We start from the raw sequence: 12,901 nt of genomic DNA, 5'->3' as shown, positions 1-12,901 counted from the left end.
TGTTTCTAAGTTTGAGGCTGAATTTTTTATGTCCAGAATGGATTGTGCAGATGTGTTTGTTGATCTCCCATTTCCTGATTTATTTCTACAGACAACTACAAAAGTGCCACATATTCTGCACGATGATCTGCCAACACATCTCCTTTTGCTTTGTGGAGATTTTCATTTTGCTAGAAAAATTAGGAATCCATTGTCTAAAATACCTCATGTGTCCCCCAAAGCCTATGAATTGTAATTTAATTTTTGGTCCTGGTATTGCTGAAACAATTTCACATTCTCCTTAGCTTGGGTTCATTCTTTAGCAGAATGATCATGTTCTAAATAATGTACCATCTTTTGTCAGAATTGAAACTTTTCCTTTGCAGCCTTATGATCTTTTGCTCTTAGTTTCTTTAAGTCTTCTTTGGGGCTTCATAGGTCAGGTGAGGTGCTTTTGTGACTCTTTGAGGCATTCTGACCAAGCATGTTGTTAATTATTCCAAGGAATGTTGAGTTTTTATATGCTAGTTTTTATATACTTTTGTTTCTCACCTCATAGATGCTAAGAAAGGGACACTAGAGGTCTGCACTGTAAAGTTCTTGCATTCAGATGGAACTATAGATAGAGAAGAATTGGGATTTGGTGCTACCAGAAACCTAGTCTTCAACAGTATCCCTTTCCTTTAGGCTTCTTGACAAGCAGTATTACAGGTAATAGTACAAGGAATTGTTCTAGGTAGGAGGCTATAATTGGCTTTATTCTCAAAAAAACTAATAGCTTCAGGAAGTAGTCTTAACAATGGTTTGGAGAAATCCAATGAGTCTTTATAGGATCCACTTTCACAATATATACACCCTGCATTAGAAGAGTGTTTATCCCATAAATGGTCAGATAAAATAAGGGTGAGTCGAATGTAGCAATTACGTGATTGTGAAACTGTCTAGGGTCCTTTGGAGTTTCCAAGAATAATCCTTCAAGCGTACTTAATCAGACAGTTCTTTTTCCGTTTAAGATTTCTTCCAAGTAGATTGGCAGGCACAGTATCACAAAGGAGACATGAATGTGTTTCCTCTACTGACCTGTTGTGAAGACAAAGGCTCAGACATGGGGAGAGAAGTAGATCAGTTCAAAATACCCTCTGTGGTATTGCGGTAATTACTCCGAGACCAGTTGTATAACATTGCAGTGGGGTTCAAAGTAGAAAGCATAGTGCTTGCACCGAGTAGAAATATGCATTTTTGTTCTCCTCTGGTTGTAGATAATTCTTGTTATCAAAGTCCTAGCAGATGCAGTGGCCACCCAGGGGATCCAAAATCAGAGCTCAGTTTATTGCTTACCAGGCAAGGAGCACCCACAGCTCTTTGGAAAGGAGCATGAATCTCACTGAACTGAATGTGGGAGAGCTAACTATCACATGAAAAAGCAGCTTTGTCTAAGGAAGGTAAAAGCCAATGTTTTAGTCTCTGGCTGGCTCAGAAGCAGATCGCAAAGTCTCTCTTAGTAGAGGCTATTATTCAGTTTTGTGTCATTGACCCTGAGGGCGTGAGCCTCAGACAGGTCCAGGGTAGGTTATATAATGTCCTGGCAGGCTCAGAATCACACAGCGGGCATAACTGCACAGGCTTCTCCTTTCACACATAGGCAAATAAAAAGAGCAAACATTATTCTATTTGGGGGAAAATCTGTATTTCTATGCAAAAACTAAAAGCAAAATATACTCTAGAAGACTACTTAGCAAGCTGATAATAGAGGCTGCCTCTTGGGATGGACCTGGATGATGATTTTATGTCTGTTGTTGCTGCACTGCATAGTAAATGAATGAACGAATGAATGAATGAGTGAATAAATGAATGAAATGTATTGATTTACGATTGAAAACAGTATTGAGGAGAGTTAGAATTAAGTAGGTAGTGCTGAGTTGCACAGATGATTTTTTTAAGAGGTTCGGCAGTCCTAGGGAGGTTGAAGTTAAAAGGAGGCTATTGTAAGGTTTTTATGTCTCACCTCGTATTTTGTTTTCCAGGGTTTCCTCATACCTTGATATGTTCCCTCAATAATACCTCCCTGGTCCCCATGACCTTCCACCTGCGTATCCCCGGGGATGGCGTTTGCAATGAAGGCATTTCAAGTTGTGAGCAATATTCAGACAACAAAAGGCCCACCTGGAACAAGAACGAAATACCCACAACGAAACCAAGAGAATTCACCGTCACCCCCAAGAGTGGCACCATTCGCTCCCAAGGATTTGCTGCTATCAGGGTAAAGCGCACAGCCCTCCAGCACACGGCCAGGCAGCTGAGCTCTCAGGTGGCTGCTGCCGCCGCATCTAGGGTCTGCTCTGCAGGCCCAGTGCCAGGGAAGGAGCATCTCTAGGTCACATGGGAAAGTGGCCTATCAGGAAATAAACCACTGTGGCGAAAGGAACCCGATGCAAATACACTGGGCAAAAGAACTGATAACACTCAGTGGATTTCCATCAGTCTCGTGTGTTGCCTCCACCAACACAGTGGATTGTGGTGATTTCTAGGGAAACCACTGCTCTAAACAGATAGTACACCCATCGGTACAAATAGAAAAAGCTTAAGGACTCATTGATAATTAGGCCCTCCTTCTCTTTAGACTCAAATCGTTTACACCAATAAATGTCCATATTTATGCCACAGATGACATCCAGTTTATCCCGATTTTTAATCTGAATGTGGGCTTCCAGGTGAATGTGGGTGTGATGCTCCTAACCGCCGTAGTGTTTGGCTTTCATGCCACCAGCAGAATTACTTGATGGCGGCTGGGAAAGGTTTCCCTGTCTTCTCTTGCTGACTTTTTCTTCTCCAAACAGTCAGATCCAGCAATACTGAATGCTTTGAAATTGAAATGATTTTATCTTTTCTGGAAAGAAAAAAAGATAAGACTTTATAGCTGAGGTTGATAATTTTCTCTTTAGTCATTATCTGCGAATATTTAATTCAGCTATGGTTTTATCCCCCAGAATTGTTTTAATTGCTTCATAAAATCTCGCCATGAATCCACTCATCCTAACTCTTTTCTGGGAGTTTTTAACTCTTTCAAGGGCTTCTCCACGAGTCCAATGAGGTTTGATGTTGTATATCGTTATAACTTCTCAGGGGTGCTGTCTCAGTCTATTTGGGCTCCTATAAAATACCAGAGACTGGATGGTTTATAAACAGCAGAAGTGTATTTCTTACAATCTGGAGGCAGGAAGTCGAGATCAGGATCTAGCATGGTTGGGATCTGGTGAAGACACTCTTCCAGCTTACAGACTGCTGGCCTCTCCTTATATCCTCATAGGGTAGAAGGAGCTAGGGAGTTCCGGAGGCTCTTTTTTATAAGGGCACTAATCCTGTTTGTGAAGGCTCCACCCTCATGGCATAATCACCTCCCAGCCGCCCCACTTCTTAATACCATGACATTGGGGGCTAGGATTCCAACATAGGAATTGGGGGGACACACAACCATTCCAAAAATCACAGTAGTTGCTAACTGTGAATTTCCCAGGGAGAAGTGATGCTGCAATGAATTTATTTTATTTATTTATTAACTAATGCTCAGCCTACATGTTAGCTACCTTCCCCCCCCCCCTTCCCTTTCTTTTCCTCTCCCACATAGTACAGGAATATTTGAGAAGACAGAGATCTATCTAGCAGATCTATCTGCCAGAACCACTTGCTCTTCTGCCTTCTAACCACAGCTCAGAGTCATAAGTGAGGGTTAGAGTAACTCCAGGAATCTGTAGCTGGGGCAGCTGCTTCTCTCCAAATCAGACACGTTTTCTTCCCAAATCAACGGCCCCATCTTCACTTTATTTTTCCTTTATACTTGGAGAAGCTTCCTGTAGGCTTCAATTTTCCCTCATGATCTGCACTCCAACCACGTCTGTGTGGACTCAAATTTGCATCCAGTAATTCCCTTTGCAACCAAAAAAAAATTTTTAATTAGTACCTGATACATAATTTATAGCTAGAAAAGCCTTAACCTGTGCCAGAAGCTGTTTTCTAGACTTACAAGTATCCCTCCCAGTACAAATCACTGTAAAGCAATTAAAAATCATAACAAGACTTCAGAAACCTAAATGTAATGTTTCACAACAATAAATAGAAGCGATGAAATATACTGGCCAGACCTTGTCCTTGGGTAGACCTTTGGTGCTTCCTGTTTTCTGCTCTAATAATGCATATGGGGGCGGAAGACAGATTTTGGTTTAAAAAAAAGACTAGTTGATTTTTCATGCCGCTCTCTGCAACTGACATGGTAATGTCAACTACTTTACTATAAGAGAAATTTAGCTGTAATGTTTTATTGGTGTATTGAATTTTCATCATGTATATAGCCCAGAGGTGTAGGGGACAATATAAATTGCAGTAATTAAAGTGTGTTTGATGTTGCTCATCCTTCAGGGTCATTTCCTCCCCCCGTAGGTATACACCATCTTTGATAACAGCCTCCTCAGAAATGAGCAGGCCTATTGTACTAAAGCCACTGGGCTTCTAACCCGGCCTTTGAAAGAGCTCAGCGGGCCCTGACCTCCAAATGTAACTTGTTCAACTGAAAGTGTAAAACGCCATACATCCCACAATAAAGTGCTCAGAAGCGGCACTCATCAGTGTGGTTGTCCCCTGACTAGCCCCCCCCCCCCCACCCTCCAGCTGACCTTTCAGAAGAGCAGCTTTGACCTTTCTCTTTCCAGGTGACCTTATGCTCCAACACTGTGCAGAAATACGAGCTAGCCCTGGTGGTGGATGTGGAGGGCATTGGCGAAGAGGTGTTGGCGCTCCTAATTACCGCAAGGTACCGCACTCCCCCGCTTCTCTCTTCCCAGCCTCCCGGAGGCAGCAGGCCCACAAAGCCTTCACACTCTTTTGTCCTGCGCCCCCTGGAAAGGGGCTGAATCCCACTCAAATAGCAAAGCTCTAAGACCGCAAAGGCGCCTTCGTTGGAAATGAGAAGGGGTGTGTGCACGTTGCAGTGCGAAGAATAATAGTGCTCTCTGTTTTTGACTTTCTGATTTTCCAGGTGTAGAACTAAAAAGGTTTTAGCAGAAAGATGTGAACAGGTGATGGTTTTTATTTTTATCTTTAAATACAGTACTCCAGAGTTACGCATCAGAGAGAGCGGCACCCACAATTCTGCAGTGTAAGATACATTTAGCAAGACAGCCCTGCTCCAGGCTGCAAGCGGGCCCCCAAACAAGGGGGCCTCCTCAGAACCATCACCAACTTCTCTCTTTTTTAACAGAGACAGCAATGGGCTCTGGAGTCAGGTTAAGATCCTGGCTTTTTGTTGTTGACTGTGTCTCCTTGACCAAGTTACAGTCTTTCTAAGGGTGGGGCGTCACCTACTGATGATGACAGTGATCCTAAATACAACCATAGGCCACTCTCTTGCCAAAGCAAACAAGGGTGCAGATCTGGGACCTCAGAGTGTACATATGAAAATGCCATCTGAAGAAAATAAATTTCTGATAATATGTCAAATTCCTAGAATTTAGGTCTGTCGTGAATCTTAGGAAAATGCACCTTAAAGTTGGAGCAGACCTGCTGGTTGCCAGGGCCATCAGAACAAGCACCTTTGCATGTGCCTTGGGCTTGGATACAGTCAAAGAGCAGCCCTAAAAGAACTTGAAGGTCAAGGCCTTGCCATATCTGCTTAGTGTTCCTTACAAAGGCCTGAATAATCGTTTTGTTTGTTTAAAAAACATAGTCATTTATTTGGTCCTCACTATACCCAAGTTTTCCTCTTTTTCTAGTCTTGAATTTTTCTATGTGGGTTTATTCTGATACTGTCCAGCCTCTTTTTCCTGAAGCTATGAATAGGAAGTACTGATTTTTTTTTGGTTTACGGTCCTGAGAGACTATGAGTCCTACCATGTATACTCTGTGACCCAAGTCAAGTACTGTGAACCCTCTCAGCCAGTGTTTCAGGTAGCAAGGATTAGCTTTATGAAAGTCACCGGGTCAGCCGACAACTTCCATTGTAGCTAAAAATGAACACTCATCCCATGCGAAATCCCAAGCTTTGGGGTTAACAGGACTCTCTTTCATGTCATTACAGTACTTTACTGTAATCTGTAGAAACTGCTCGAAGACTCTCAACAGAATTGCTTTTAGAACTTGCTCTCTAAAGTGATTTTCCCAGAGAGCCAGCACTGATGGCTTGCCCTGCCTCCTACCACACATCCATCATCTCTTACTGAGCCCTTCCATGGCACCGTGCTATTCCCTTCCTTCACGTTAGCTCCTGTATTTCCCACAATACCCTAGGAAGAGTTAATGAGGCTAATGTCAACCCCTAGAATTACCTTCATTTTACTTAGAAGGAAAATGGGGCTCTAGGAGGGGAAACAACTTGCCCAAGGTTGTGCTTGGTGAGGTCAGTATTGAACTTGGCTCTGTCTGATTCAAATGCCAGTGCTCCTCGCCAGTGCTCTATATTGTGACAGTACAGCAGGGCAGGGCAGACGCTGAGATTCACGGACACAAATGAAACCCAGTCACCTAATGATAGACCAACTGCACACCCAGGGCTTCAATTCCTCCCTCTGCAGCACAAAACTCTCCCTCCCTCTCACCCACCACACCCCCTATTGTCACAGTGCCAGTTCTGGGTCGAGCAGCTGCCTGAGCCTGCTGATCCAAGACAGCTGTTCTGCACAGGAATTAGAGTTATTACCATCATTTAGATGGTATGAGCTGTTACTAGTCCTCAGGGGACTCTGACTGATCCAAAGTGTCACAGCTAGTTAGGACCCCATGCTGCTGGCATTGCCCCCCGTTTGTCAAGGAAACAGATCCCCTACCCGAAGGAACTTGTACTGTGGGGGTCCCTTGCCAAAGGAAGGCCAAATATGAAAAACAATGGAAATGTTAGTCATTACCCACAGAAGACAGCTGTTTAAGGAGTCCTGCTTCTAGCCCTGTTTTGATTAAAAAATGGTGACTGGAAGCTAAGGGAGAGAGGGAAGGCAGGAGAGAAGATTTGAAAGTGATTAATGTAGTTATTAGAGAAAAATACTATGTGACAGTAACAAATGTGTTTAACGTGGGACTCTTCGTTCTCCCTATGTAAACAAGCTTCCTTTCCTTCCAAGTTCTTTAACGGGCCCCTTCCTTTGAGCAGGTGCGTTGTACCCACCCTCCGCATGGCTAACGAAGAGGTGGACTTTGGGCGCTGCTTCCTGAACTACCCGTATGAGAAAGCGATCCAGCTTGTCAACCATGATGACCTCCCAGGATGCTATGAGGTCCTGCCTCAGGTGACTGTCTTTACCCTTTTTCGGTATTGATTTTTCTTCAGCTGGATCCCCTCGGTAAGAAAGAGAGATCCTCCTTAGGAGCCATATTCCTGAACACACGACTTAATGTGATTCTGATTTTTTAACCCTGGGATAGTCTAGGGACTGGGTTATACAGCCACAGCTGGATGGGCGCCTGCATGAGTGAGCAGCTGCAGGGGTAAGCAGTTGCTAATTTCCAGGGAAAACTGCCCTCAGTAAAGAAAGAGAGCGTCAGTTAAGCCAACATGCAGAAGTTGCACCTGCAGATAATTGCCTGTGAATTAACCGTGCATGGGAAACAAGGCAGAGCGTGAGGTTTTAATTTACGTTGGTGTCTCTGACTCAAACCACTTCCCTAAGATATAGTAATGCAGTATTTATCAATGGACTTGTTGGACTAGAATACTAGAGAGAATAAAGGAGTGAGAACGGAGAAAGTGCCACTTAATATTTTATGAAATAGATCTTTCCACATGCCACCCACCTAGCCAAGTGGGAGCCTAAGCAGTCAAATGCATGTGGACTAAAGATTTTAAAAGGTCTGTACAGCCCAGAGTAATAGAAGGTTCCTCCTGAGATGTGGTTTACCAAGAATGCATTTGGGTGTAAACTCAGTTCTATAAGTACAGTACTCTGATAAAAACTTATGCAAACAAAATCAAATGGGGGTTTTATTTGGCTACAAGTTCGAGAGACCAATGTGGGGAACACAGAATCAAGGCAGGTTCAGCCTACATCAGAGAAACATTGTGTTCAGCAGAGAAAGGAGATGGCCACCGATCAACACGGTGCCAGAGTTTTGTCTTCAGATCTTGATATTGTATGTTTTTAATAGAAACTTGAAAAACAGGAAATTGTGTTCAGAGTAACCAGAAAGGCAATCTGTGTGATCTGAAAACCCAGGTATGTGAGGAGCAAAGGTAATATTTAACCTGGAACAGATAAGACTTAACTAGGTCAAAATAGCTACCCATCATTAGTCAAAGGGCTGTTATGTAAAAGAGGTAATTTCAGTTATTCTATGGGCTTCTCTGAGACAAAACCAGAAGCCAAGGGTGAGGGGTGACTGGAGACAACTTTTCCAACTTTCAGATGCTTAACAGCATAGCAGGCTAGCCCTGTGCAGTGCATGGTCACCTCCAGAACTCAGAGCAGAGCCTGCGTCTGGGGAGATGGGGAAGCTCTTTCTGCACAACTGGGCTGGGGAAAGGGTGAGGCACTTGCCTCAAGCACAAATTTAAGGGGGAGCCAAAATTTCAGTAATCAAGATAAATAATATTTTCATGCCACATTTTAAGAAATCAATATTAATGAAAAGTCCATGATGAACCAAATATCAAAACTTTATATAAAGACAGAATCAGTATCACTGGTTTTCCTTTAGCCTCAAGCTCCGACAAGGCAGGACAGCTCGCGGGTGCAGAGCGACTAGGCCACATTAGACCCGACCAGGCACAGAAACACCATGGGGTGCTTTGGACAGGTGAAACCTGCACTCTCTGTCCTTCCCTCAAGGAGCTGAGGGTCCAAAGAGTGTTTCTCAGAATTACCTGCACTTATTTTGTCATGAGATTTTTCAAGTTTTGTTTGTGGTTGTTGTCATCGCATAAAAGCTAGTGATAGGCTACAGAACAGGGTTCTGGGCAACGTTCATGGGTAGACACTGGACGACATTTATTCATTCGCCCACTTATTTCCCCATTTAAAAAACATGTACTGAGCATATGTTTTGGGCCAGAACGTGGACATTGAGAAGAGGCTCAGGTCATGCCCCAAGAAGTTTCCAGCCAGCAGTGATGATGGACACACAGATAGTGCGTGGATGCCTGGGGGTGTTCAGGATGAGTGTGCAGGCAGGTCGAAGGGAGTGGGCAACCAGGGAGAGGAAACACGTGCAAAGAGTCGCAGGTAGGAAGCAGTATCGTGTGTTTGGGAAATAGCAGTGGCCTCTATTGATGGAGCACAAAGGGACAAGGTGGAAAGGAGTAAAACCTGGAGGCCTGGAGGTCCAGGCTAAGGAAGGTCGCCATGGTAGCTGTTGACCTGAACTAATTCACATTGTGGATAATCTATGCACCTTGCTGAGTTGTGCACTTTGAATTTGGGGCCTTATGCACCCCCATTTACCCAAGCTTCCTTTTGGCAGAATTGGGGTGCCCATCCCTACATACTTGCTTGAATGATTAAACATTTCTAAAGAACCTCCATGGACATAGGACAACACTGGTTTCAAGATAATCTAATATGCTATTGATCTTATACCCTGCGGGGCTTGCTCATCCCTCTGGCTTATCCTTCTCTCCCACCAGGCATGTGAGGACTCACCTGCTGTGCTGCTCTCCAGTCCCAGCCCCTATGGAGTCATCCCTCCCCATAGCACCGTTGACATACCTCTGACCTTGGAGACCCAGGTCACTGGGGAGCACAGGTCCACAGTTTACATCTCAATCTTCGGGAGCCAGGACCCCCCTTTGGTGAGAGCCAATTTTCAGAATTGCAGTTAAAATTTCTGTACTTCCTACCGAACTCCCAGGCCTCTGCTTTTAAGGCACATGCCATATTTGCCTATCCTCCCGTTGTCTGCAGTTCTAGAGTTCTGCATTTTCACTCTGCAGCGGTAAAAAACTAGCAATACGTTACTTCGGGAATCTATTTGAGGATAACTCCCAAAGTAGTGGTGTTTTGTAGCACTTGTTCTTAAACTCCTATAAGGAGTTTTGCACACACAGAGACGTGCCTGACCCTTCTCCAGACCCACCAAGTCAGAATCTCTGCAGGGAGAACACACCTGAATATTTAACAACCTCCTCAGCTGCTCCTGGTGTGAAGCTGGGTTTGGGCATCACCAGCTTGCTGCATGTGGGCTCTGAGATCGGTTTTGTTCACAGCTCCCCAGATCTCTTCCTGTGTATTGACTGGACTCATTGCCCAAGTTAACCTACCTTAGCTATTGAGAGAAGTAGGCTCTCTCTCCAGCTGTGGGCAGAGGGAGACATGGAAAGCTCTCTGATGCTCGAGCTGAGTGGAAGGATGAATCTTGAATCTTAGAGGAAGTTGTCCAACAGGCTATGAATCCCTAGACATTTTGGTACACTTGGGCGCTGGGTGATGTCAGCATGCATTTCTTTGAAGAGATTCTGATTGCCTAGTTGGCAGAATAAACTAGGATTTTGCTTCTATCTCCCCTGTGTAAGATGCCATAGATAAGCCACCTGACTTCTAAAGCAGCACCACAAGGCAGGTCAGCCTGTAAGGTGCCACTGATCCAGGTCCCCTGCCTGCCTGCACTGTGCCCACCCTGCTCAGATGAAGCACTCTAGGAAAGAAAAGGCCCCTTTTCTGGCTGAGGACACAGGGCAAGGGGAGCAGAGCGAGGAGGATTTCAGCCCCCAGCCTGCACAACTGTGCACAGTGGACAGACCTGTGTGCCACTAGAAAAGCAACAATGCGCTCAGTCCAGCCACTTCCCATTAAGTGCCAGTCCTCAGCCCCAAGCTAAGTGTCCTTGAGGCTGGAGTGCTGGGTGGCATAGAAGGACCATTATCCGGTTTCCCCTCAGTGCACGGCTCTGGGCTGACCGAGGGAAGCAGACCGTCCTGGAGGAATTTTCAGACTGGATTCAAAGGTCTGACCAACGTGGCCACCCCTGTGTCTCTCTGACCACGGAGTACCAGGGGGAAGGGATGTTGGTTCTACTGACCTTGCTTTTTATTAAAGAGGTGGCTAGAAGCTTCTGTTTCAATCGATTTTAAAGGCCAGCCATTTTCAGCTATTTCTGTGTTCCTTCTCTCTCTGGGAACTCAGGTGTGTCACTTAAGGAGCATTGGAGAAGGCCCGGTGATCTACGTCTATCCCACTCAAATTGATTTTGGCAATATATATGTCCTAAAGGAGTTGTCCAGGACCGTCAGCCTATCTAACCAGTCCCTCATCCCTGGATTATTTCAGGCACGCATGGTAAGTAGTCTGTGGGACTTTCACGTAATTAAAATACAGCTTTTCCTAAGTCTTCTAGGCAGTGGCCCAATCTTTGCAACTTGCCTTTGAAAATGATCACCAGAAGCAGACATTTACATGGTTCAACTGCATTAAACTATGTCGTTCTCACCCTCAGTTCCCCATTATTATGACCATCCTGTCAGCTAAGAAACACAATAGGTATGCAGTTTGGTAAATAAGCAAATATGTTTACTGTAATCTCAGTTCAGGAAGATGCTCCAGAGATCTTACTGAGCACTACCTAAGCCCCGCCTCACATCTCAAGAAAACACCTTTTGCATGTCTCTGTAACTGAAAAGTGCTTCCCAATAATTAATTTGAACCCTTTTGGCTACAGATGTGTTGGTATGCTAATTCTATTTTTATTCTTTCTTCCTTCTAGCAATCTTTTCACATAGTTTATAAGGATGTATGAAATACAACAAGATAGTATTTGCAAAAAGCAGAAATTAAGCAGCGAAACAAAGATAGATATAAAGATAGATATAAAATGAGTCTGTCCTATTTCTGCATATTTTGTAATGACATCTAGATCTGCTAGTCTTCTATAAACTAATTTTTGAACAGAGATAATAAATTATTTTTGCAGAATTTAGGAATTTCTAATCCAGTAATTGAAGTATTCCTGATTTTGGAAAACATTTTCTAAATTTAAATATGAAATTTAAAATAGTATAGCCCTGTTTCCTGTCTGCAAACGATTGACATTTGAATGAGTGCTAACATTTGATTTCAGCATTTGTCAGAGATTTCTGAAAAAATCAAAATTACGAATTTTATAAAAGCCACTGTCAGAATGAATAGGGCCATAGTTTTCTGCTGATTTGTGACAGCTCCTCAGCGTCATTGGTCCCTAGTAGTACCCATTCACCATTGTCGGTATTCTTTTTATCATCATTTGTCATTGCTCCTTGTAAAGGCAGCCATTTCCTATATAGCCACTGCTTTTTTTTTTTTTTTAACATATTTTTATTGATTTCAGAGAGAGGAAGGGAGGGGGGAGGAGAGAGAAAGAAACATCAGTGAGAGAAAACCATTGATTGGCCGCCTCCTGCACGCCCCCGACTGGGGATTGAGCCCGCAACCCGGGCATGTGCCCTGACCGGGAATCGAACCCCGATCGCCTGGATCCTAGGTCGATGCCCAACCGCTGAGCCACTCCCGGCCGGGCGCCACTGCTCTTTTTAACGTGAGGTTCAGATACAACCCCACTCCTCTTCCAGTGCCTGTGGCCCTTGTGTAAAGAATACGTTTAAAGAAAAATCCTACAGAAAAGGTGCCTTTGCTAGTCTTTATGCAATTAATTGATGTGTTTGGTGGCAGGCATGGGGGCTGATGGGTTTGGTGAATTCCTTAGGAAGTGTTGCTTCCAGTCCAGTTTTGTATGTGCGGAGCTCACAGTGGGGGAGCAAAAGAGTTAGCTGACCAGCCCAGGACCATGAGAGGTGGGCCCTGGAGGGTCCTGCCGGATTGCAGAGCAAGGGGCTGGGCAGAGACCACAAGAGTGCTTACATACAAATACAGCAACGGTTCCCTTTCTCACCACCTCCTCTCTCATTCTCAGATATCTCCAGATTTCACTTTTTATGGCAATTCTTGGTACATTTCAAGAACAAAAGTACATAAAGGATCTA

At 44.2% G+C, this 12,901-nt stretch overlaps 1 protein-coding gene across 1 annotated transcript in view; it reads left to right on the top strand.

The window, feature by feature from the left end:
- HYDIN (HYDIN axonemal central pair apparatus protein) overlaps positions 1-12,901 on the top strand; it is a 241,291-nt gene that overhangs the window by 77,420 nt on the left and 150,970 nt on the right. The window contains 5 exon segments of the mRNA XM_087827374.1: positions 2,004-2,239; positions 4,683-4,783; positions 7,112-7,247; positions 9,578-9,742; positions 11,073-11,225. Coding sequence (XP_087683500.1) covers positions 2,004-2,239; positions 4,683-4,783; positions 7,112-7,247; positions 9,578-9,742; positions 11,073-11,225 — 791 coding nt within the window.

The sequence above is a fragment of the Miniopterus natalensis genome, chromosome 18 (genome assembly GCF_054644295.1).
Source record: "Miniopterus natalensis isolate mMinNat1 chromosome 18, mMinNat1.hap1, whole genome shotgun sequence".
Taxonomy (NCBI): domain Eukaryota; kingdom Metazoa; phylum Chordata; class Mammalia; order Chiroptera; family Miniopteridae; genus Miniopterus; species Miniopterus natalensis.
The sequence above is the reverse complement of the archived record's forward strand: the minus strand, read 5'-3'. Positions and strand labels throughout refer to the sequence as shown.